Source organism: Gossypium hirsutum, chromosome D08 (assembly GCF_007990345.1).
Source record: "Gossypium hirsutum isolate 1008001.06 chromosome D08, Gossypium_hirsutum_v2.1, whole genome shotgun sequence".
Classification (NCBI taxonomy): Eukaryota; Viridiplantae; Streptophyta; class Magnoliopsida; order Malvales; family Malvaceae; genus Gossypium; species Gossypium hirsutum.
Window position 1 is genome coordinate 4,536,619 of NC_053444.1, and position 22,084 is coordinate 4,558,702.

At 37.0% G+C, this 22,084-nt stretch overlaps 1 protein-coding gene across 1 annotated transcript; it reads right to left on the bottom strand.

Moving 5' to 3' along the window:
* Positions 1–2,568: 2,568 nt before the first annotated feature.
* Positions 2,569–6,832, bottom strand: LOC107916960 (NAC domain-containing protein 86). Its single transcript, XM_016846339.2, has 6 exons — positions 6,423–6,832; positions 5,498–5,778; positions 5,117–5,419; positions 4,382–4,789; positions 3,432–3,513; positions 2,569–3,332 (listed from the first exon to the last, which is right to left on the bottom strand). Exons 1-6 carry the CDS (start codon positions 6,577–6,579, stop codon positions 2,743–2,745), a joined length of 1,821 nt encoding a protein of 606 aa, XP_016701828.2. The 5' UTR covers positions 6,580–6,832; the 3' UTR covers positions 2,569–2,742.
* Positions 6,833–22,084: the final 15,252 nt, after the last annotated feature.

Consider the following 22,084-nt stretch of genomic DNA (forward strand, 5'->3'; position numbering starts at 1 on the left):
TACAAACGAAAAATTTGAATAACTCAAATAACATATTGTGTAAATATATTTGGTCCTATTCAATTTTGAAAATGAATAAATTGGTGTCTCTCTTAACAAAAATTTAAAAATTTTCAAAAAAAATTAAATTAAATTTTAAAAATCCAAATATTTATAAAAAAATTCAGACATTTATATATATATAAATACATATATATGAAATCTAAAAAAAAAATCTAAAGAATATATAAAAAAAATTCTAAAATAATAAATTTAGGGACCTAAATAAATAAATTAGTGATGCAAGTTTATTATACTAAAGTATCTTTTTTTTTTCTTATTTTGCTTTGAATTTTTTTTTCAAAAATATATATGGTTTCAAATTTATACGCTCTAAAATAAAATTAGTTATATGGTAAAAAAGTAATTTGACATGTTTAATTTTTTTTAATTTAAATTGAACAATTTTACTATATTAAACTCGATTCGAAAATATTTCAAATTGAGTTAGGATAATAAAACGAGACTCGTCAACTTAATTAACTTGAATTTTTCGACTCGATTTGATCGAACACTCACCTCTAATCGTTGATCCGAATTTTGATTAATAAAATTTAAGTATATTCTAATATAATTCTATTGATTGAAAATTAATTGACAAATAAATACACTAACGAAATAAATATTATTAATAGATAAAAAGTCTGATCATATTTGCTTTTGTTGACATAATGCCTAAAACTACCCCTAGTCCTCCCTAAACCATAAATAGGAAGATAATGCGTTTCAATACATTCGAACTCGCGTCTCTCTGCATTGATAACAATACTTATGACAATCAAATTAAGACTCAATCGACAATGAAAAAAAAGTTTTGAATAAAGTAAAAAAGGCGATATTTTAAATCACAAATTGCTATATATGTGTTAGAAATGATAATAAATTCCACCTTCTTTCATGCCCAAACTAGTGCTAGACATAGGATAAATCATGTATGATGGGTTAGAAAGAGTGAGGTTGAGGATTGGATATTGAGATATCTTTATTCCAAGTTCAGTGATCACATAGCATTTACAAAGTATTATTATGGTTAGATTCTGCTATTAGTTTTTGTATTTTAAAATTATTGTAGATTTATTTCTTATATTCTAATTTAATTATTTCAGTCTTTGTACTTATTAAAATTTAAAAGTTTAGTCCTCAGCAAATGATAATGGTTAAATTCATTAAGTTAAGTTTTCCTATTTCCGAAATTTGATGTGGAAAACATATTATCATATGCATAATGGCATATCAACTTGTTATTTCAACGTATTACTCACTAAAAATTCAATTAATAGACTATCGGTTGTCATTTGCAGCAAGACCAAAATTTCAAATTTTGAAAAGTATAAGGACTTAGAATGATCCAAGTGGAGAACATGGGCTTAATCTACGTACAATTGTACGCATAATACATAACTAGTAATTGAATCTAACCAAATGGATTTATCTGCATTTGTTTAGGCCAGGACTAAAATTTCGAAATTTAAAAAATACAGAAACTAAAAGTGACCAATTTAAAAAAGTATAGGGACTGAAATTAACTAAATTAAAGTACAGAAACTAAATCCGTAACTTTTGTAAAGTATAGATAATTCAACTTATTGGATATTATGTGCCTAGGGGTACTTAATGGTGAATGCAATAAGGAGGAGAGATGGTGAAATAAACTTAAGTGTGTCTAAAGATAAGACTTAGTAAAAAGAAACAACTTTTGTACTTCAAATGCACTTAAAATGAGTTGCGAAAACTCTTATGCGTTGCTGTAAAGAATAAGAGTTACAAAATTAGAATATTAAATAGACATAATGAAGAGAAATTTCAATTACAAATATATAAATACTTAACATATAACAATTTATCGATTGGGTCTTAATTCGATTGGCATGAATATTGTTGCCAAAGTAGGAGAATGTGGGTTCAAGTGCGTTGAAACACGTTATCCTCTTATTTATAGGTTGAGAATAAGCTAAAATAGCAGACATGATCAGAACTTATAATAAAATTATTTAAAAAAAGAAGTAGAGTAAATACCATAGGTAAAAGTTTTTAATTGTTTCTAATTTTAATTTATGAACATACAAAAATGAGCGTAATCTAAGAATCCTATTAATACCAAGGTCATTTCATCTTCTTCTATATTTTTTATGAAGATAATGTTTTACAACAACGGTTTTGAATGACATTCATTCTTAAATCAAAGCTGTTCTCAATAGAATTGTATTGAACTAGAAATGTTTTAAATTGCAGTGAATTGTTTTGGATTTAATTATCTTGAATGATCAATTGTCCTAAACATAAGTGTTCTTGACTGACAGTTAAGGAATTATAATTATATTCAAGCTTATCTCTTTTTGAACAAATAATTGTACTAAGCAAAAACTATTCCACCAAATAAATTTAAATGAAAACCCTTGATACAATATAATTTAAGGGTAACTGAATGAATTTTTTTAAAGAAGAAATTTAAAGATATTGCCATGAAAAGAAAACCCAATTCTTAGTTTGATTTAGAGAAAAAGAAAATACATAATTAACAATTTCATAAGCTAAAAATGGACTGCATTAATTTATTCATGAGTTCCTATGGTTGATTAGTATTAAAACATTACAATATGAAATTAAAGATAAACTGTGTGTTCAACCATGGAGAAGGCACCTTCCATTGCTTTTCCACCTTTCCTAATTGACAACTATAAAATTAAAATTACACCAAATGGGTCAGCATAACAATGTACACAAAACCAAAGAAATGGTGAAAAAAAACCCCAATTTTTTCCAAACCAACCCAAAGTCATTCCAACTGCTAGCTTTAGACTTGATCAACAAATAATCTGTCACTTCCTTCTCCTTATTACACTCCTTTGAACCACCATTCAATCCATCATCTTCTTCCCCAACATACAAGAGAAGCACAAGCATACAAAGGAAGCCACTTAAAGCTTCTTTGCATTGCTTTGTGAAGGTACTCATGGTTGTTGCCATGCACTTCCCTTTGTGTTTCTCCACTTGGAAATGGAAGCTGGTTGGTGTCATTGCATTTTGATGGACCTGGACTGTTTGAGAAGGCAGTGTCTGGTGGAAGAACGTGTTGGCAACTTGCCGAGTTGAAACGAACATTCCATGGTTGATTTTGATGTCTTCGACGAGTTCAAAGCTTGGTGAGGTGGTAAGATCGTCCATGTTGCCTTCGTCTAAAAATTGATGATCGTTGGGGTCATCGTCGATGAATCCATGTGTGAAATCTTCCATTTCTGGATTGTTGATACCGGTGTCATCGAATTCGAAACTATTATAATCATGTCCATTTCCTGCATGCAAAAAACAAAAGAAATATAGAATTTTTTTTAAGTCTGAGAGAAAAGAACTAAGAGGAGGTGACATGGGACTTTGAATCTTTGGTAACCTACCTTGGATGCCATTGTCTTCATTTCTTGTAAAACTTGAAATGTTTTCAATAGGAACAACCTTGTTTTCTTCCATGAAACAATACTGTCCATCGAATCAAATGAAAGGAGTAAATAAGAATTGTGCATCAAATTCTGGTTTTGGTCCTTCTACTATGCTTAGATTTTGGATTTAATCCCTCTCTCCCTATTTTTTTTTGTATATTTAGGTATCATTCATATTCAATTTACGGTCCATGAAGACACTTTTGGGGTTCATGGCTGATCCCTCTCAATAATGTCATATTCAGGGGCGGAGCTAGAAAATTTTTTTAGGGGGAGCCAGAATAAAGTTATATATTTTTATGATAGCAAAAGTGAAAATTCACCATTTTAATAGCCTATATCTTTATAATTTTAAAGGATTAAATCAATTTTTTCTCATTCTTGGAGGCCCAAAGTTTAATTTTATCATATACTAATGTAAATTTTTTAAAATTATAAAAAGAATAAAGGTAAAAATTTTCATTTTAGGGGAGCCAGTGCCCTGCCAACTCCTGGTCATATTCTGGGCTCATAGTTAAATTCTTTCCTTAAGAATACAATGTATTGTATTTTATTATTACACAAACATTAGTTGGTAGATCATATATTTTAATTCGGCATAATTTAGTCCACCACTTTATAAAACCATTAGTTAATCTAAAAAAAAATGCTATTCCCAACCCATCATGTTTGACATTAATTTTGTGCCGGAAACAGTCTTTTTTAAGAAAAATCTACTATAGTATTTTAAATGAAATAATTAATGTGGTTTAACGATTTAGGTTAACTAATGATAGTCTAAAAATAGAAGACTAATTATGCCAAATTAAAATATAATGACTAATTCTTAAATTTGAGCATAGTATAAGGACCAAAAACAAATTTGACCAATTATATATGTAAATGAATGTATTAAAAATGCATGCTACCTGCTCTAGATCTTTGCTTGACATTCCCACCCATCTCGAATTTTCAGCCATTCTCTCTCCCTGCAGCTCAGTTATATCTATGGGCCTTGTAATGGCTTCTTCCAAAGGTTTATTCATGTATTGTGCACAGCTCGTCTCGTTCACTTGGTTTTGGTACATGCTTTTGGCAGTCATGAAAGTGAAATCATCGGCATTATTATTGCTTGAACTAGCCCCCCAAGCATCTTCATGGCCGATTGGATTTACCGAGAGAATCTCCTGCAGTATATCGGTTTCACGCGTTGGTGGTGGTGGTGGTGTTGCCATCAGCTTATAGTTGGTGAATCCAAGTCGAGGGAAATCTTCCACCTCCAATGGTGGCAGTGCCAACCGGTGCTGTAGTCTTGCACATTCTAGTGCCACATCAACCTACAAAAATAGTGATTTAGTGCACCGATTAACTATTAAGTTACAATTAATTCTCTAGTCTCATTTATTTATAAAAAAATTAAATATTACAGAGAGAGAAATGAATGTTAGACATATAACATTTAATAATATGTCGTAATAGAGAAAAAATTCAGTAAATAGTTTACTTTATACTTTACGTTATTGTTGTTATTGATAAAAAATTGTTATACAATATAAAAATAAAACATAAAAAATCGGTTCTACAATAAAACTTATAAAAAAATGCTTATAAAGTTGTACTAATTTCTGATTCTAATTTTATTAAATTATTGAAAAACTATTTACCTTGGATGGATGGTAGGGTAACGTTTCGTAGTTTGTGAAGGATGCATTGTTTAAGCCAAACACATCATGGGACAAGGATTGCATCCATTTAACCTCGTTGGCATCGCAAATGTCGATAGGTGACCGATTGAGAACACTCGGCGAACGTGTATCGATCGGGATACCAAAATCGGAACTCTCTTCGAAGCTCGAAGAATGTTCGTAAGCAATCTGATTTGGAGTCGCGACGGCTTGGTAATGGTCCCCAGGAACCTTGGGGGGAATTGCAGTTTTCTTAAACACACGGCAAAGAGCATAAGCATCCTGCAATCATTAACCGATCAGTGAAGTTCATGCAATGGTACGAAGAAAATTTGTGTGGAAACGGTGAGGTAACCTAACCTGCAAGCCTAAGGAAGCCGATTCGCATTCGCGTTCGTCGAGACGATATTCATGCATGACCCAATTGGTTCGAGTGCCATGGGGTGCTCTTCCTCGATAGTAAACCAGGGTTTTTTTCATCCCTACAGCTCGTGTCTGAGAATTCACTTTCCTGTCTTTCCCCGTGGCTTTCCAATACCCAGATTTAGTTGCTCGATTTGTCCTTGATCCATTTGGGTACTTACGGTCTCGAGGACTAAAAAAGTACCATTCAAGATCTTTGCTGGGTAATAAGGATTTCCCTGCAAATTTATATGATGCATGTGATTATGGATTATTTGGTATGGATTATTTGGTAACAAGAAAACATTTGCAACAATTACACATGTCTTAAGCTAAGATTTTAGGATGTTTTTTTTTTTGTATCATAAACATAAAGCACGTATATGGTGCATGTGATTACGGATTATTTTGAAAATACAAACAATCTTCTTCTACAAATCATTTTATGAAGATTCCCCTTTCACAAATTTAGGGTTACCTTTACATTTATTAATAATTAAACATATAATAGCATATATTATACCTGAATACAGGTATTACTCAAATCATAGATGTGAAATAATCTAACCAGTTAAATATATTATATTTGAAAGATTTAAGTTATTTAAAATATTTTAATTATTTTTATAATTATTAAGATTATTTCGGATTAAACTATAATTTAATACTCTTGTCATTCGAACAAGAAATTGTTGGATAATATTGTATTATTGAATGTGTTTGAGAGTTGTATATATATTTTCCCAAAGTTCTTTTCTAATAATAAGTATATCATACTATTTTAGATTTTCAAAAATAAAAACAATTAATTGTTCCTTTCTTGCTGTTAAACTTAAAAATACTGTTTGAAAATGAAAAAAAAAAAGTGGCAGAAAAAGAGTACCTGGTAAGTCCCAAGGCTCACACTTGTAAAGATCAACTTCAGGGATGATCTCCAATTCAATCTTGCGCCCATTAATCTTTCTCTTGAGATAATAAACGACGAGCTCCTCGTCCGTCGGGTGGAACCTAAAACCAGGAGGCAATGAAACAGCACCCATCTTTTTTATTATTATTAATAAACAACCAATGATATCAGAGAGATGGAATAATGGGCGGCAGTGAAAGCCAAGAATATGGTTGTATTGTATGAGAGATTATTATATCCTTGGCCTTCACTACAGTTTAAGAGAAAGAGACGGAGGCTTTAAAGAAGATCCAAAGAGAGAGAGAGAGAGAGTTTAGGATATGAAAGACAAAAAGAAGAAGAAGAAAAAGGTGAGAGAGGAAGGCCGCCACACCGCCCTTTGGATGGCTTTTGTAATTGCTTTTGATTTGATATAATCAAATGATTCCCTGCAAAAAGAATTAAATCGTTTAATTGAAGCTTTGGGGGGGTTTGGTTGCTTTGGCTTACAATTATCCCATGCTTCATGCAATGTCCTTTCTTCGAATCTCGGCTACGTACCTCCACGTGCCTACACCCCCCTCTCTTTCTCCCATTTTAAACACTAGGTATCTGGTTTCCCCACTCCTCCTTCACCTTAGCACCTATATCAATACATTTTCATACATCAATCAATTCTCTGAACCAGTTCGATCGGTTATGTAATTCGAATTAATAATTTCAACAATTTTATCATATCTCTTAAACAATCTAATTCTACTTAATTTCAAATTTATTCAAAGCACAAAATAACAACCCAACGATTTATATATTAGCCGACCACTTTCTTAGTACTATTCATATTAGAGAAAGGAGCTTACTTGACCCACAAACTTTTCTTGAGTTTCTCTATTATTTTAGTATTGATTTAATTCCATTTTCTATCAAACTAAACAATTGATTTAGTTTTGGAATTTAATTGTTTTTTGCTTAAAATGATTTGAATATACTTTACTTATTGAATAGAAAATGATATCTATTAAAATAAAACTCTTAATTAAAATGTGCAATATTGTCGTTTCTTAGCATCCAATGATCCTAACACATCATATGGAAAACTTTATGCTTGGGCTTGTCCAACTAATCAATCTCAACACAAGCATTTCATGGAAAGTTTTCATTTCTTTTTGTAAAAGGTGTGGTAGATCAAAATGAAATGATTGCAACTTTATTGTTCAATGGTTAAATGTTTCATAGTTGGATTTTATATATGTTATGATTCTAAAATACCAATTTAAAGATAAAAAATTACCATCATCTATGATAAAATACTACAAAAGCATCTAAGGTAAAGAAGCATTTTGGAAGTTTATCCTTAGAGTTAATGGGGTTTGTTGATACAATGAGAAGATTTGGTAGTCGGTGACAATTCACACTGTACAGACCAATTTTACTCAGCCCATTTCCAGCAGACCCAAAACCCAACTACCCACCTAAACACTAGCCCAATACCCAAATAACATTACAGGCCCCGGGCAAACCCAAAATAATTAAACTAATCTACCAGCCCAACTAGCAAAACCCGAATAGCCCAAATCCGAACAGCCCAATACCCTTCAGCCCAAACCAATGCCCAAGCCCGAAAACCAAAGTCAACTTAGGGTTTCAGTGTCTGAAACCCTAAGCGCCGCCTGCTGCAGACCTTTGGTCTTCAGCCGCCACCACCGCGCGTCTGTCACCGCCCCTGTCGTCCGTCAATCATCTACAGGAAACGTACACGCAAGCAGCAAAGAAACACAGCAAAAATAGCATAAAAAATAGAAGGAAATCGGCTATAACAGGCCGGATTTTCCCCTTGTATTTTTTTTAACGAGATCAATACAGAAGCAAATAATAAAAACAAAAACAAAAAAGGTTGACTCTAAATTTTTTCTGTTCTTGCATTTTTGTGTTTGTTTTCTACCTTTTCTGTTCTTGCATTTTTGTTTATTTTATTTTATTTTGTTGTTTGCTTTCTACTTTTTTTAACAAAACGGAAAAAGAAGGGAAAGGAAGCACTTACCGGTCTCGAAAGCCGTCGCCGGAGACTTTCGGTGTTGGAATCGGACCGAAAAGGAAGTGAAAGATCCCTCCTTTCTTGGCTTTTTCGATCAAGAGAATAGGGCCTCTGACCTAGATCTAAAGTGGGGTCCAAAAGGCTGATCTTTGCCTAGATCCGCCCACCGCCTGCGGCGGCGCGGCCGTTCGCCGGTGGTGACCATGGCCGGAGGAGGGGAAAGGTTTTAAAAAAGGGAAAGGGTTCTGTTTTTTTGTTTTTAAAATAGTGACAGAAATGATTTTTTTTAAAAAAATTTGGGTTTTAATAACCATTGCAAAACGACGCCGTTTAAGCCCCATGACCCGCGCGCGATCCGACCCGCTCCAGGGGGATCCGCGTGCTTTCATGAAATGGGCTATTTATGCAATAGGTCCCTCCGCTTTCGGAATTTGCTTCAATATGGTCTTTTGTTTTTCTCAGATTTCGGCCTGTGGATTTTGCTTCTATTCCGATTTGGTCTTTAGACCAATTGCTGCCCATGGTTGAAACGCAGCGTTTCAGGACGGGGAAATATTTCCCCACAAGTCCCTCACGCTTTAAGCGTGTTTCACTTTGGTCCTGTATTATTCCTTTTGTTTATTTCATATTTAAGCCCTGAAGTTCGTTTAAAGTTTTAATTTAGTCCTTTTGTATTTTGTTTGTTTTCTTATTAAATAATAAATTTGATGTCATACTGTTATCATTAATTATTATTGCTGTTATTTGTTTATTTATATCTTTAAAATTTCAAATTTTATCATATATATATATGTATATACTTATTTTTGTATTTGTTTTATATTTTATAATTTGTATCTATATATCTATATACATATTTTTTCTAAATATATACACATACTTGTATGTTTTTACATTTTCATATAGTTTTATATACATACATATTCCTACGTACGCATACATACATTTTTATACTTTAAAATTTTAACTTACCTATATATATATATATATTATATGATAATTTTAAAATACGCACATGCATATATTTTTCATATTTTCATAATTTTATGTATATACACTCATGTGTATGTCTTATATTTTTATAGTTTTATATATTTTCTTTGTTTGTTTTTATTATTTATTTATTTATTTATTTCATTTCCATTATTATTTTGAATGAATGTTTAACTTTATTCGTTTATATACTTGGTTATTTTAGTATGTTATAGATTTGACTTTTTATTTATTTTATATTGTTGCTATTGCTCATATCATTTTTGGTATTTATCGTAGTTTTGCCATACATAACAACGTAATTTGCTTTCACATGTTGCTACGACTTTGTGTTTTTATTTCACTCGATATAACTAAATTTGTTTTAAAAAATGGCATTTCGTATTTAGATTCGAGAAGATCGTACCCTAACTCACTGGGTTTCGATTTTCACAATAAATCTAAATACACGAATCTTTTCAAACTTAAGTTTTTAAATGATCTCGGGAATTAAGAAAAGATTGTGTCCTAACTTACTGGGCATGATCCATTTCCTAAACCCGAGATAATAAAATATCTTTTAAATAAATAAATTTTGGCATTCATTCGCGTATCGAAAATTCGAGACATTGTGTCCTAACTTACTGGATATGATGCTTTCTTTCTCGATTAACGTAGAACGTGCTCGTTTTTTCCAAAATTTTCAACTTTTTTAATACAAGGATCGTATTTTTAAATTTCTTTAAAGTTTTCAGATTTTCGACATTAAGACATTAAGTAATCAACTAGGCACCAATTTTGGGCGTATCGAGGGTGCTAATCCTTCCTCGAGCGTAACCGACTCCCGAACCCGTTTTCTAAATTTCGTGGACCAAAACCGTTGTTTTAATAAAATCAAATTATTTATTAAAAACAACATTTTTCAAGGTGACCCAATCACACCTCAAAAAAGGGATTGGTGGCGACTCCCGTTTCTTTTTTCAAAACCCAAGTCGACCCCGTTTTCCATAAAAAAATGGTGTCAACAGCTTGGCGACTCCACTGGGGACACCGATAAGAGGGTCAAGCCACGTGGTGATTACTTTTTGTCTTTTGTCAAAAATTGAAAATTCGGTTTAAAATTACGATCCTTTCATCGCATTTTATCTGTCTTTATCATAATCATCATCATTGGGGTTTATAATTGCTCTGTTTGTTTAAATTTTGGTATCTTTCCGCATTGCATTGCATGACCGTTGGTCACACATTTTTAAGTGGGAGTGAGAAGCTACGCCTTCGTGAGGTTTTCACCTCCGCATGGGATAGTGAATCGCTTTCGGGATATATCCGTACCTATGTCTTCGTGAGATTTTCATCTCCGCATGGCCATAGGGAAATGTATCCCCCTGAATCGAACTCGGTCCGTATGAGCCTATAATGGGTGAGGATCGAGGAATCTGCTGGTTCAGGTACCCTACTTTAGAACCAAACCACATGTAATGAGCCATAGGAACTGACCTAGGTAGAGCTACTCCAAATTTTAGTGCTTACCTAAATGAATGTTGTATTTATTGTCGCTTATTTTAAATCTTATTCTGTGTTTAATGCTAATTTACTTTGTTTGTGATTGCATAGCATCTTCATTCTAAAAGAGGTGTCGATTTACGTTCAGTTTCTTGGTAGAAAGCTTATCATGGAAAAGGGGTTTTTTGATAAAGTAGAGGATAATGCGGCTGTGCGAATATGGGCTGAAACGACACAACGAGAGAAAGGCGATAGTCTTACCGAAGGGTACGTGTCAGAATTGTGGGATTTTACCCGTATCAGTGTAATTCAGAATGACCTTCGAGAAATGAAAGAAGTCTGGGATCAATGGGATGTCGAGGCCAATCAGCTGTTCTATTGTAACTACGGTGACCTACCTTATCTGCTTAGTGTCAAAGTGGACAAGTATTTATTCCGAGCCCATGCTCAGTTTTGGAATCCTGCCTACAGTTGTTTCACTTTTGGGAAAGTAGATTTGACGCCTATTGTGGAGGAGTATACGACCTTGCTTCGGTGCCCAAAGATTCAAGTCGACAAGGCTTATTCCAGAGCTACTTGTGTCCCTCCGTTGTTAAAGAAATTAATGAACATCACTGGGATGAGCGAGCAGTGGGTCGCTGCCCAAATCCAACAGAAGGGCGACAGTAAATGTGTTCCTTGGAAAAGTTTGCGAGATTTGGTGCTTGTACATCCTGACTTAAAGAAAAGGGTCGATGTCTTCGCTTTAGGTATCTATGGACTAGTGGTTTTCCCCAAAGCTTTAGGACACATAGACGAGGCTGTATCTGATTTGTTTGATCGGCTTAGTAAAGGGGTTACACCGGTTCCGGCAATACTCGCTGAAACTTTTAGATCCTTGAATGCGTGTCGAAAAGCAGGGGAGGGAAGGTTTATTGGATGCACGCAGCTCTTATTGGCATGGTTCCATAGCCAATTCTGGAAAGTCGAAAAGGTCTCTTTCGGGTATTCTCTGATAGCTACTCCCCTCTAGGAGAATTGGTGGCCACGCCAAGACGGGATGATATTTCAGAAGAAAAATGGATAGAGATACTCTAGAATCTCCAGGATGAAGATATTGAATGGAGGGCTCCTTGGTTAATTCCTGATGAGATATTGTACCGATGTGCAGATTTTGACTGGGTTCCGCTGCTCGGGATATAGGGAGCTATCGGATATGCTCCTCTACTCGTATCAAGACAGTATAGATCACGACAATTCATACCAGCAACGCAGGGGTTGGCCTATTGTGATTTTTCCTATAGGGAGGACAATTACAAGAAGAAGGTTCGAGAAATATCTAGTGCCTGGAACCAGACTCGTCGAATGAAGATCTTAGCCGTGGGTCCGACAATTACCCCCGAGTATAGTCAGTAGCGTGATCAAAGGATCAACGACAACATCCCGGCGTCAAATCCAGAAACTGCTCGATCTTTAGAGGAACACTTACAAGTTTTGCCTTCTGAGATAGAAATCATCAAACAAGAATTTGAAAAAAGGAGTTTAGAATTGGGGAAGAAAATAGAACAACTAGAGGAAGAAAAAATGCAGTTAGGACTGGATGTGGACATTCAAAGATTAGAGGCCGATAAATTGAGAAAAGGAAAGAACAAAGCAGAAGAAGATTTGGACAGCCTGAAGACAGATTACAAGAAGTTGCGTAGGTCGGTAAGAGCTGCTGGCTTGGGTAAAACGCCAGAACAATGGCGACAAGAAATTCAGGAGGAAAAGATGAAAGCTAATCAAAGGGAAAAGAAATTTCAGGATACTCGGGCTCGAGAAGTCGCCTTGGGAAAGAGTCTACTAGTTTGCCAAGACAAGAAGACAGAGTTGAAGGTCCGGATAACTGAACTAGAAAGATCGCTTCACCAGTACTGTAATCGTAATGCTACAGTTGAATTAAGGGCGAGCTTAGACAAAATTGAAGAATTAAAAGGACAAATAGGAGGGCTAGAGAATGCATTGCAAAATAGTGAAATCCGGATAGAGCTTCTGGAAGAAAATAATGAGCAGTGGCAAAGACAATTCCGTCGATCTCAAGAGCAGATTAGAGAAAGAGATTATATTATGGGAGAGGCGGTGGCTCAAGTGTGCGAAGTAGCTGATCATCTGCAAACTCTAGCGGTTCAGGCTGATCTATTAAGTTTGAAGTATGAGTCAGAGTCGGACAGGGGCCGAGAATTAGCTTGGCTTCTTAGAAAGGTTAAGGCTTTGAGTGTAAGGGCAAAGCCATATATGTAGTCTATTTTATGTAAAGAAACTCTTTATCTAGTAAAGTTTTCTAATGAAGTTGAATTAGAATCAGTGCCTCTTTTTCTTTGCATTCTTTTCATGCATTGCATCACATCATATGCATTAATGACCATTAAAAAAAACCTAATCGAATAAAATCATTTCAGTTAACCTGGAAAACCAACAAAGTTACGGCACCCGAGCTAAGGCAAAAATTATGGACCAAAGGTTGGAGAAGCTAGAGCGACTTCAAAAAGAAATGCAAGACCAGTTGCAGGCGCAAATGAAAGAGCAAATAGAAAAGATTCAGCGTGACATGGTGCAAAAGATGAAGGAGTCCCAAAATGATCTGGTGGCTAAGATGACGCAATTATTGAAGGGAGTAGATAAGGGTAAAGGTCCTGTGATTGTTAGTGAAGAAGAAAACAATGGTGAACCACTTTATCCTCCAGGTTTCACGCCTCCGCATGCGCAAGTACAGACTGAGCTGCATCTGCGGAGACCCTCTGTGTCGGTTAGGCCCCAGCAGTTCCAAGGCGATGCTTCAATCCCAATGAATTTTCAACCCGGAGCGGGCTTTAATCCTGGTGATAGCCCGAATAATATTGCTGTCCCAGATCTTGATGAGATGGTTGAAAAGGACAAGGCGAATGAGGAATTTCCAAAACAATTTGAGGAGAAATGGAAATGGATAGAAGAGAAGTTTAGGGCAATAGAAAGCATCGAAAGCTATGGAATAGATGCAAAGGATCTGAGCTTGGTTCCGGACTTGGTGCTCCCTTACAAATTTAAGATGCCGGAATTCGAGAAATACAACGAGACTAGTTGCCCAGGATCCCATATTACTATGTTTTGTATAAGAATGACGGGGTATATTAATAATGATCAATTATTAATACATTGCTTTTAGGAAAGTCTTACGGGAGCGGCGTCAAAGTGGTACAATCAGCTGAGCCGAGCTAAAATTGCTACTTGGAGGGATTTAGCACAGGCTTTCCTGAGACAATACAATCATGTCTCAGAAATGATGCCTGACAGGATAACTCTGCAAAATTTAGAGAAGAAATCGAACGAAAGCTTCAGACAATATGCGCAGAGGTGGCGGTTCAGGTGCAACCACCGCTTTTGGAAAAAGAGATGACGACGCTTTTTATTAATACTTTGAAAGCCCCGTTCATCACTCACATGTTGGGAAGCGCTTCAAAAAATTTCTCGGATATAATCATGAATGGTGAAATGATTGAGCATGCCATTAAAAGTGGAAAAATAGATGGAGGAGAAAATAATAGGAGGGCACCCCCGAGGAAAAGAGAAAATGAAGTGAATAATGTGAATGCTTATGGTAGGTCAATTACCGTGAATCAACCAAAGAAAGTGGTTGCTAATCAACAGGGATCATCAAGACAAGAGTCGGGAGCTAGGCAAACTACTGAAAAGCCCCAATTCACGCCAATCCCGATGTCATACAAGGAGTTGTATCAGACTTTATTCGATGCACATGTTGTTGCTCCTCGTTACTTGAGTCCTCTACAACCCCTGTATCCAAAATGGTATGATACGAACACGCAATGTGATTATCATGCGGGAATTTCTGGGCACTCGATAGAAAATTGTATTGCCTTTAAGAAGGTAGTAGAAGGACTTATCAAATTAGGTGTTGTCAAACTTGACGACTCACCTAACGCAAAGAATCCGTTACCTAATCACGCAGATAAGGGGGTGAATATGGTTAGCGAAGGTACGGGAGAAGAAGTCAAGGCTGACATTGCTGAAGTAAAAACTCCATTGAAACGGGTCTGGAAAGAAATGGCAAAAAGAGGGTTGGTTATTTCAGATTCTGAGAAAAGCATGAGATGGGAAATTATTGTGAATTTCACCATAAAACAGGGCATGAAATCCAAGAATGTGAAGGATTCAAGGCTTTGGTTCAAAGCATGATGGATAACAAGGAGATGAGGTTTTATGAAGATGCGAAAGAAATGAGGAGCATATGCGCGACAGAGTTGGGAACAAAGGCTCCAAAAATAAATCATCCTGTGGTCATTATCTCACGCCCTAAGGGTAATGAGGTTAGGGCTCAGGTAACACCGAAAATTGTAATCCAGAAACCATCAAATTTCTCTTATAGGGATAACAAAATGGTGCCGTGGAATTACGGGTGTAATGTGACCATTTTGGGAAAAGAAGCAGAAAGAAATCAGGAAATAGGTTCTTACACGCGCAATGGAAAAAGATATGACGCTCAAGCAGAGTCGTCCAGAGAAGAGAATTGGAAGAAAGAACAGAGGAAAGGGAAAGCAGTAGAAGTTGAGCCATTGGTAAATGAACCAATAAAAGAAGAGGAGGCAAAGGAGTTTTTGAAGTTTCTGAAACACAGTGAATACAGTGTTGTGGAGCAACTGCACAAACAGCCAGCCCGCATTTCTGTATTAACTTTACTCCTAAACTCAGAAGTACATCGGAATGTACTTTTAAAGGTGCTAAACGAAACATATGTGGCTGATGATATTTCGGTAAACAAGCTGGATCGGTTGATCAACAATATTGGTGCTGACAATTTTATCTTCTTCAATGATGATGAAATACCATCCGGAGGAAGAGGTTCTACTAAAGCCCTGCACGTTACTGTCCGATGCAAAGGGTACACACTCCTGGGGGCCTTGGTTGATAATGGATCTGCACTAAATGTATTGCCTTTGTCCACTCTTAGTCGATTACCAATAGACAGTTCGCACATGAAAGCATGCCAGAGCATAGTAAGGGCATTTGATGGAACAAAAAAGGAGGTTATGGGGAGAATTGAGGTACCATTAAGGATTGGCCCAGTCGCTTATGAGGTGGATTTCTTGGTAATGGATATTAAACCTTCCTACAACTGTCTATTGGGGAGACCGTGGATACACTCAGCAGGGGCAGTACCTTCATCATTACATCAGAAGGTGAAGTTGGTATCGGAGGATCGGTTGGTAACAATAGATGCAGAGGAGGATATTATCGCAATGATGACTAGCGATGCACCTTATATGGACATCAACGATGAGGCACTAGAATGTTCTTTTCGGTCGTTAGAATTTGTGAATGCGATGTTTATTGCGGAGGGAAATAGAATTCCAGTACCGAAAATATCCAGGACCACTGAGATGGGATTGCGATTGATGGTAGGAAGAGGAGCCTTACCCGGGAAAGGATTGGGAAAATATCTTCAGGGAAGGATTGAGGCACCAATGCCGAAGGAAAAGTTTGATAGATTTGGTTTAGGGTACAAGCCAGACATGAAGCAGAAGAAGAAAGAAGTAGAGAAGAGACAAGAGAAAAGAAGGGCGCGTTTGAATGGACATGAAGCTAAGTGTGAGCCTTTAACCTTTCCCCACATATCTACATCTTTTGTGTCGGGAGGATTTATTCATTCTGAATGTGGAGTGTCCGGTAGCGGCATGGGAGGAATGTTGGAAAATGTTTATACCAACGCCATAGAAGCAACGGAAAGGAGGGCCTTGTTGGAGATCTGCCCTTATGAGCTTGGAAGCGAGCTAAACAATTGGACTGCTGAAGAAATCCCTGTAGTCTTTAGGGCTTATTCAGAGTAATGCTCAAAACATTCCTGTTGTTTGTTGGCCTAGAAACGATATGAAATCTTTTATGAAATAGGCATTGGGCCTAAATATCATTATTTTAATGAAATACGTGTCTACGTTCATCTCGATCAGTCACTTTTTTTCTTTCCTTTTATATTTTCCATTTGATTGATTGTCTTACAAATAATTCTTTCATTTGTAATTCTTTGCACAAACATATTCATAAATTTATATATTCTTGGTATATTCTTTGATATGCCCTCATAGGTCTTCAGATATCAATGACATGAGTGACACTACCTCAAACGCGGAGCCTATTTTTGAGCAAGAAGTGTGTTTAGAGGGATCCCACGACTTTGAAAATGACGAAGATTATGATGCATCTCCGGACTTGTTAAGAATGGTGGAACAAGAGGATAATTATATCCTACCTCATAGGGAATCATTAGAAATAGTGAGCCTAGAGGATGGAAAGGAGGTGAAAATTGGAACTGAAATCACCGCAAAGACAAGGCAAGACCTTATTAATTTGCTCCGAGAGTTCAAAGATGTTTTCGCGTGGTCGTACCAAGATATGCCTGGGCTAAGTACTAACATTGTGGTGCACCGTCTGCCCATAAAGGAGGATTGTAAACCCGTTCAACAGAAGCTCAGGAGAATGAGACTTGACATTGTGTTGAAAATAAGAGAAGAAGTCAAAAGACAATTCGACGCTGGATTCTTACAAGAGGTCAAGTATTCGGATTGGGTAGCCAACATCGTCCCTGTTCCCAAAAAAGATGGAAAGGTACGAATGTGTGTGGATTATAGGGATTTGAACAAGGCTAGTCCAAAGGACAACTTTCCACTGCCTCACATTGATACTTTGGTAGATAACACGGCGGGCTATTCATTGTTTTCTTTCATGGATGGTTTCTCTGGATACAATCAAATAAAGATGCATCCTGGAGACATGAGGAAAACCACATTCATTACCTTATGGGGAACATTCTGTTACAAGGTAATGCCCTTCGGATTGAAGAATGCGGGAGCAACATATCAAAGAGCTATGGTGACTTTGTTTCACGACATGATGCACAAGGAGATCGAAGTCTATGTTGACGATATGATCGCGAAGTCTAGAACGGAAGAAGAGCATGTTCAGGTCTTGAAAAGGTTATTTTTGAGATTAAAGAAATTTCAGCTCAAGCTTAACCCGGCCAAATGCACGTTTGGAGCCAGATCAGGGAAGTTATTAGGCTTTATAGTTAGCAAAAAGGGGATCGAGGTTGACCCAGACAAAGTAAAGGCAATACGAGATTTACCTCCCCCGCGCACTCAGAAGGAGGTTCGAGGTTTCCTAGGGAGGCTGAATTACATTGCTCGGTTCATCTCACAACTGACGGAGAAATGTGATCCAATATTCCGGCTCTTAAAGAAACATAATCCGGGTGAATGGGATGAAGAGTGTCAGAGGGCTTTCGATAAGATAAAGTAGTACTTGGCTAATACTCCAGTCTTATCACCTCCAAGTCCAGATAGGCCATTGATATTGTATGTAACAGTGTTGGAGAATTTCATGAGATGCGTATTGGGCCAACATGATGAGACGGGAAAGAAAGAAAGGGCAATATACTATCTCAGTAAGAAATTTACCGATTGCGAAATGAGGTACTCATCAATTGAGAAGTTGTGTTGTGCTCTAATCTGGGCAACCCGAAGACTGAGGCAGTATGTTGTATCACACGACTTGGCTGATTTCAAAGTTAGATCCTTTAAAGTATATGATGGAATCGACTGCTTTGAACGGGAGAATGGCTAGATGGCAGATCTTGCTCTCAGAATTTGATATAGTATATGTCAGTCAGAAGGCCATAAAGGGAAGTGCAATAGCCGATTTCCTAGCTAGTAGAGCCTTGGAGGACTATGAATCTTTGAATTTCGATTTTCCAAACGAGGACTTGATGTATGTGGCGAATACTGAAGAAAATCCTCAAATGGATCACGTATGGAAGTTAAATTTTGATGGAGCTTCAAATGCTACGGGTAATGGAGTTGGGGCAATTTTGGTATCCCCAAGTGGAGATCATTATCCTGTTACTAGCAAGTTGGACTTCAATTGTACAAATAATATGGCAGAATATGAAGCATGTATTATGGGCATTCGTGCAGCCATTGAACGGAACATCAAAGTGCTGAGAGTATACGAGGATTCAGCGTTGGTGATATACCAACTCAAAGGGGAGTGGGAGACTAGAGATCCTAAGGTAATCGGTTATAGAAAACTAGTTCTCGAATTGGCTGAGGAGTTTGACGATATCACCTTCTATTACCTCCACGGGAGGAAAACCAAATGGCTGATGCATTAGCTACTCTAGCTTCGATGATTCAGGTGAATAGACTTGAGGCAATGAGGCCTGTTCAGATGAGTATCTCTGAGACCTGGCTAATTGCTGCAATATTGAGGAGGAGGGAAAAGATGATTGTCCTTGGTATCAGAGTATCCTACAATATGTGAAGAATCGGAATACCCTGATCAAGCGACAGAGATGACAAGAGAACTCTGAGAAAGATAGCCATTGAATATGTCTTAGATGGAGAATGTTATATAAAAGAAGGAAGATCAAGTACTGTTAAGATGTGTGGATGCTGTGGAAGCCAATAAAATTTTGGAAGAAGTCCATGAGGGTATTTGTGGGACGCACGCCAGTGGTTTCACGATGGCCAGACAGATCATGAGATTGGGTACTATTGGCCCACCATGGAAGGAGATTGTATTGATCATGCCAGGAAGTGCCACAAATGCCAAATTTACGGAGACAAAATACACGCGCCTCCTTCACCTCTTCACGTCATGACCTCTCCTTGGCCGTTTTCCATGTGGGGTATGGATGTTATTGGGCCAATATCACCAAAGGCTTCTAATGGGCATCGCTTCATTCGTAGTAATGATTACTTTACCAAGTGGGTGGAAGCTGCTTCATAAGCAATGTCACGAAAGCAGTAGTCAGCAAATTCTTGAAGAAGGAGATCATTTGTCGATATGGAATGCCTGAGAGGATCATATCGACAATGCGATGAACTTGAATAATAGCACAATAGCTGAGTTTGTAGCAAATTTAAATTAAGTATCATAACTCATCGCCGTATCGTCCAAAATGAATGGTGCAGTGGAGGCGGCCAATAAAACATTAAAGGATTGTGGGGAAATGACTGAAACCTACAAGGATTGGCATGAGAAATTATCATTTGCTCTCCTTGCCTATCGAACATCTGTTAGAACTTCTACTGGGGCAACGCCTTTTTCTCTGGTTTATGGAATGGAGGCAGTATTACCCATTGAAGTTGAAATCCCTTCTCTACGGGTGTTATCTGAGCTACAGTTGGATAAAGCCGATTGGATCCAATCTCGGTACGATCAGTTGAACCTAATAGAGGAAAAGAGGCTAAGAGCTATTCACCATGGGCAAATGTACCAGAAACGAATGATGCGAGCCTATAATAAAAAGGTTCGCCCCCGAGAATTTCGTGAAGGGGACTTGGTACTAAAAAAGATTCTTCCTATGCAAAAAGATTTTAGAGGAAAATGGATGCCAAATTGGGAAGGCCCTTATGTTGTAAAGAAGGCCTTTTCTGGTGGAGCTTTGATCCTATGCGAGATGGATGGCAAAAGTTTACCAAATCCTGTAAACGCAGACTCCGTCAAGAAATACTTCACTGAAAGAAAGGGAACCAAGTGAAACCCGTGAAGGGCGCTTTGCTTCCTAAAAAAAAAAAACTGTGAAGAGGCAAGGTGAAAACCGTAAAGGGCCTTTGAGACCAAAGGGGTTGAGTCGAACCCAGAAAAGGCGACTCAAGTATGAGTAGGATTGGAACATCGGATTTGAGCGGATCAATTTTGATCGGGGCATATGATGACTTGCTTTACTTGACCAATAAGAAAGGATATGCACGTCTTGGAACATTGACAGAGTATTGCAGATCTCCTGAACACATGTCAAACTCAGAAGGGTCTTCGGAAAGTTTGTACAGAGAAATCAAGCTGCGATAACTGGGGCACCTATTTTTATGTGTATTCTTGAAAATACTTCTTTTATTTTTCTTTCTTCCTTTCTTTTGTGAAACGCCATTCTCATCCATTCTTTGTTACCTTCTTTCGCACTGTTTTATTGAGTATGTCAAACTAGCTTTATTCTTATCCATTGTATGACTTTTTGCAAACATGTTGCATTGGAATATGATTAACGAATAATAAAACTTTCAGGAAAGAAGTTGCATATTACTATGGAAAATTTCTAATAATATAGGACCTGAAACAGGACATTGTTAGAGCACCAAATTAAGAGGTTGGAAATTGAGAAGGAAGAGTCTAAATTAGACTTTGTTTTTGTTTGAACATGACTGCACAAACGACAAGTTCGTGTTTTACAAGCTTAATGAACAAGAGCAACGATCATCGGATGTAAGAAGGTTTTGGAGAAGAGACCACTTGGCATAAACTTGGTGCAATACCTTGAGATGGTGTAGAAACCCAGGGTTCAGATCCTTATCCCTAATAAGAGGGAAGATGGGAAAACCACATATTTCTACCCTTTTGCAGTGATGCGCTCTAATGGATTTAACTTTGAGGTTACAATGGGGAACTTGGGCTAAATGTTCTTCAGAAAAGCCATCAAGTGAGGAGTGTAAAGCATTACAAAGCCTAAAAACTCAAAATGACAACTAAGGGGATCACTCTAAAAAAAAAAAAATAAATCCTGCATTCTTGCAGACATTTACACGTCTAGTTACGAGCATTGATTTATGACATGCCCTAACATAGCAAATAGGCATACACACATCCAGAGAAAAATCATGAAACGAAAAAACAAAACCACCTCATCGATTACAGTGAGCTGTTGAAGCCGAGACTGTCTCCCTGAATACAGCGGGTAATCGAAGACACTATCCTATCTCCCGAGACAGCGGACGATTAAAATAAGGACCACCTCTGAGTACAGTGAGTAGATCGCATCAGTCTATCTCCCTGAGGTACAGTGGAGTAGACCGAAGAATTTCAGATCTGCCCCTGAATTACAGCGAGTAGATCGAACACTATCCTATCTCCCGAGTTAGCGGATTAAAATAAAGGATCTTATCTCTCTGAAGTTACAGCAGAGTAGATCGCATCAGTCTTATCTCCTGAAGTGCACAGTGGAGTAGACCAAAGAACAAGTATCTCATTGATTACGGTGGAGCCGACTAAAACCATAAACTTCATCCCTGAAGTTGCTGCAAAGAAGATGAAGCTACAAATTGTATCTTTCTGAAGTAGTGAGATCGACGCAACAAACATAGTGGACTGA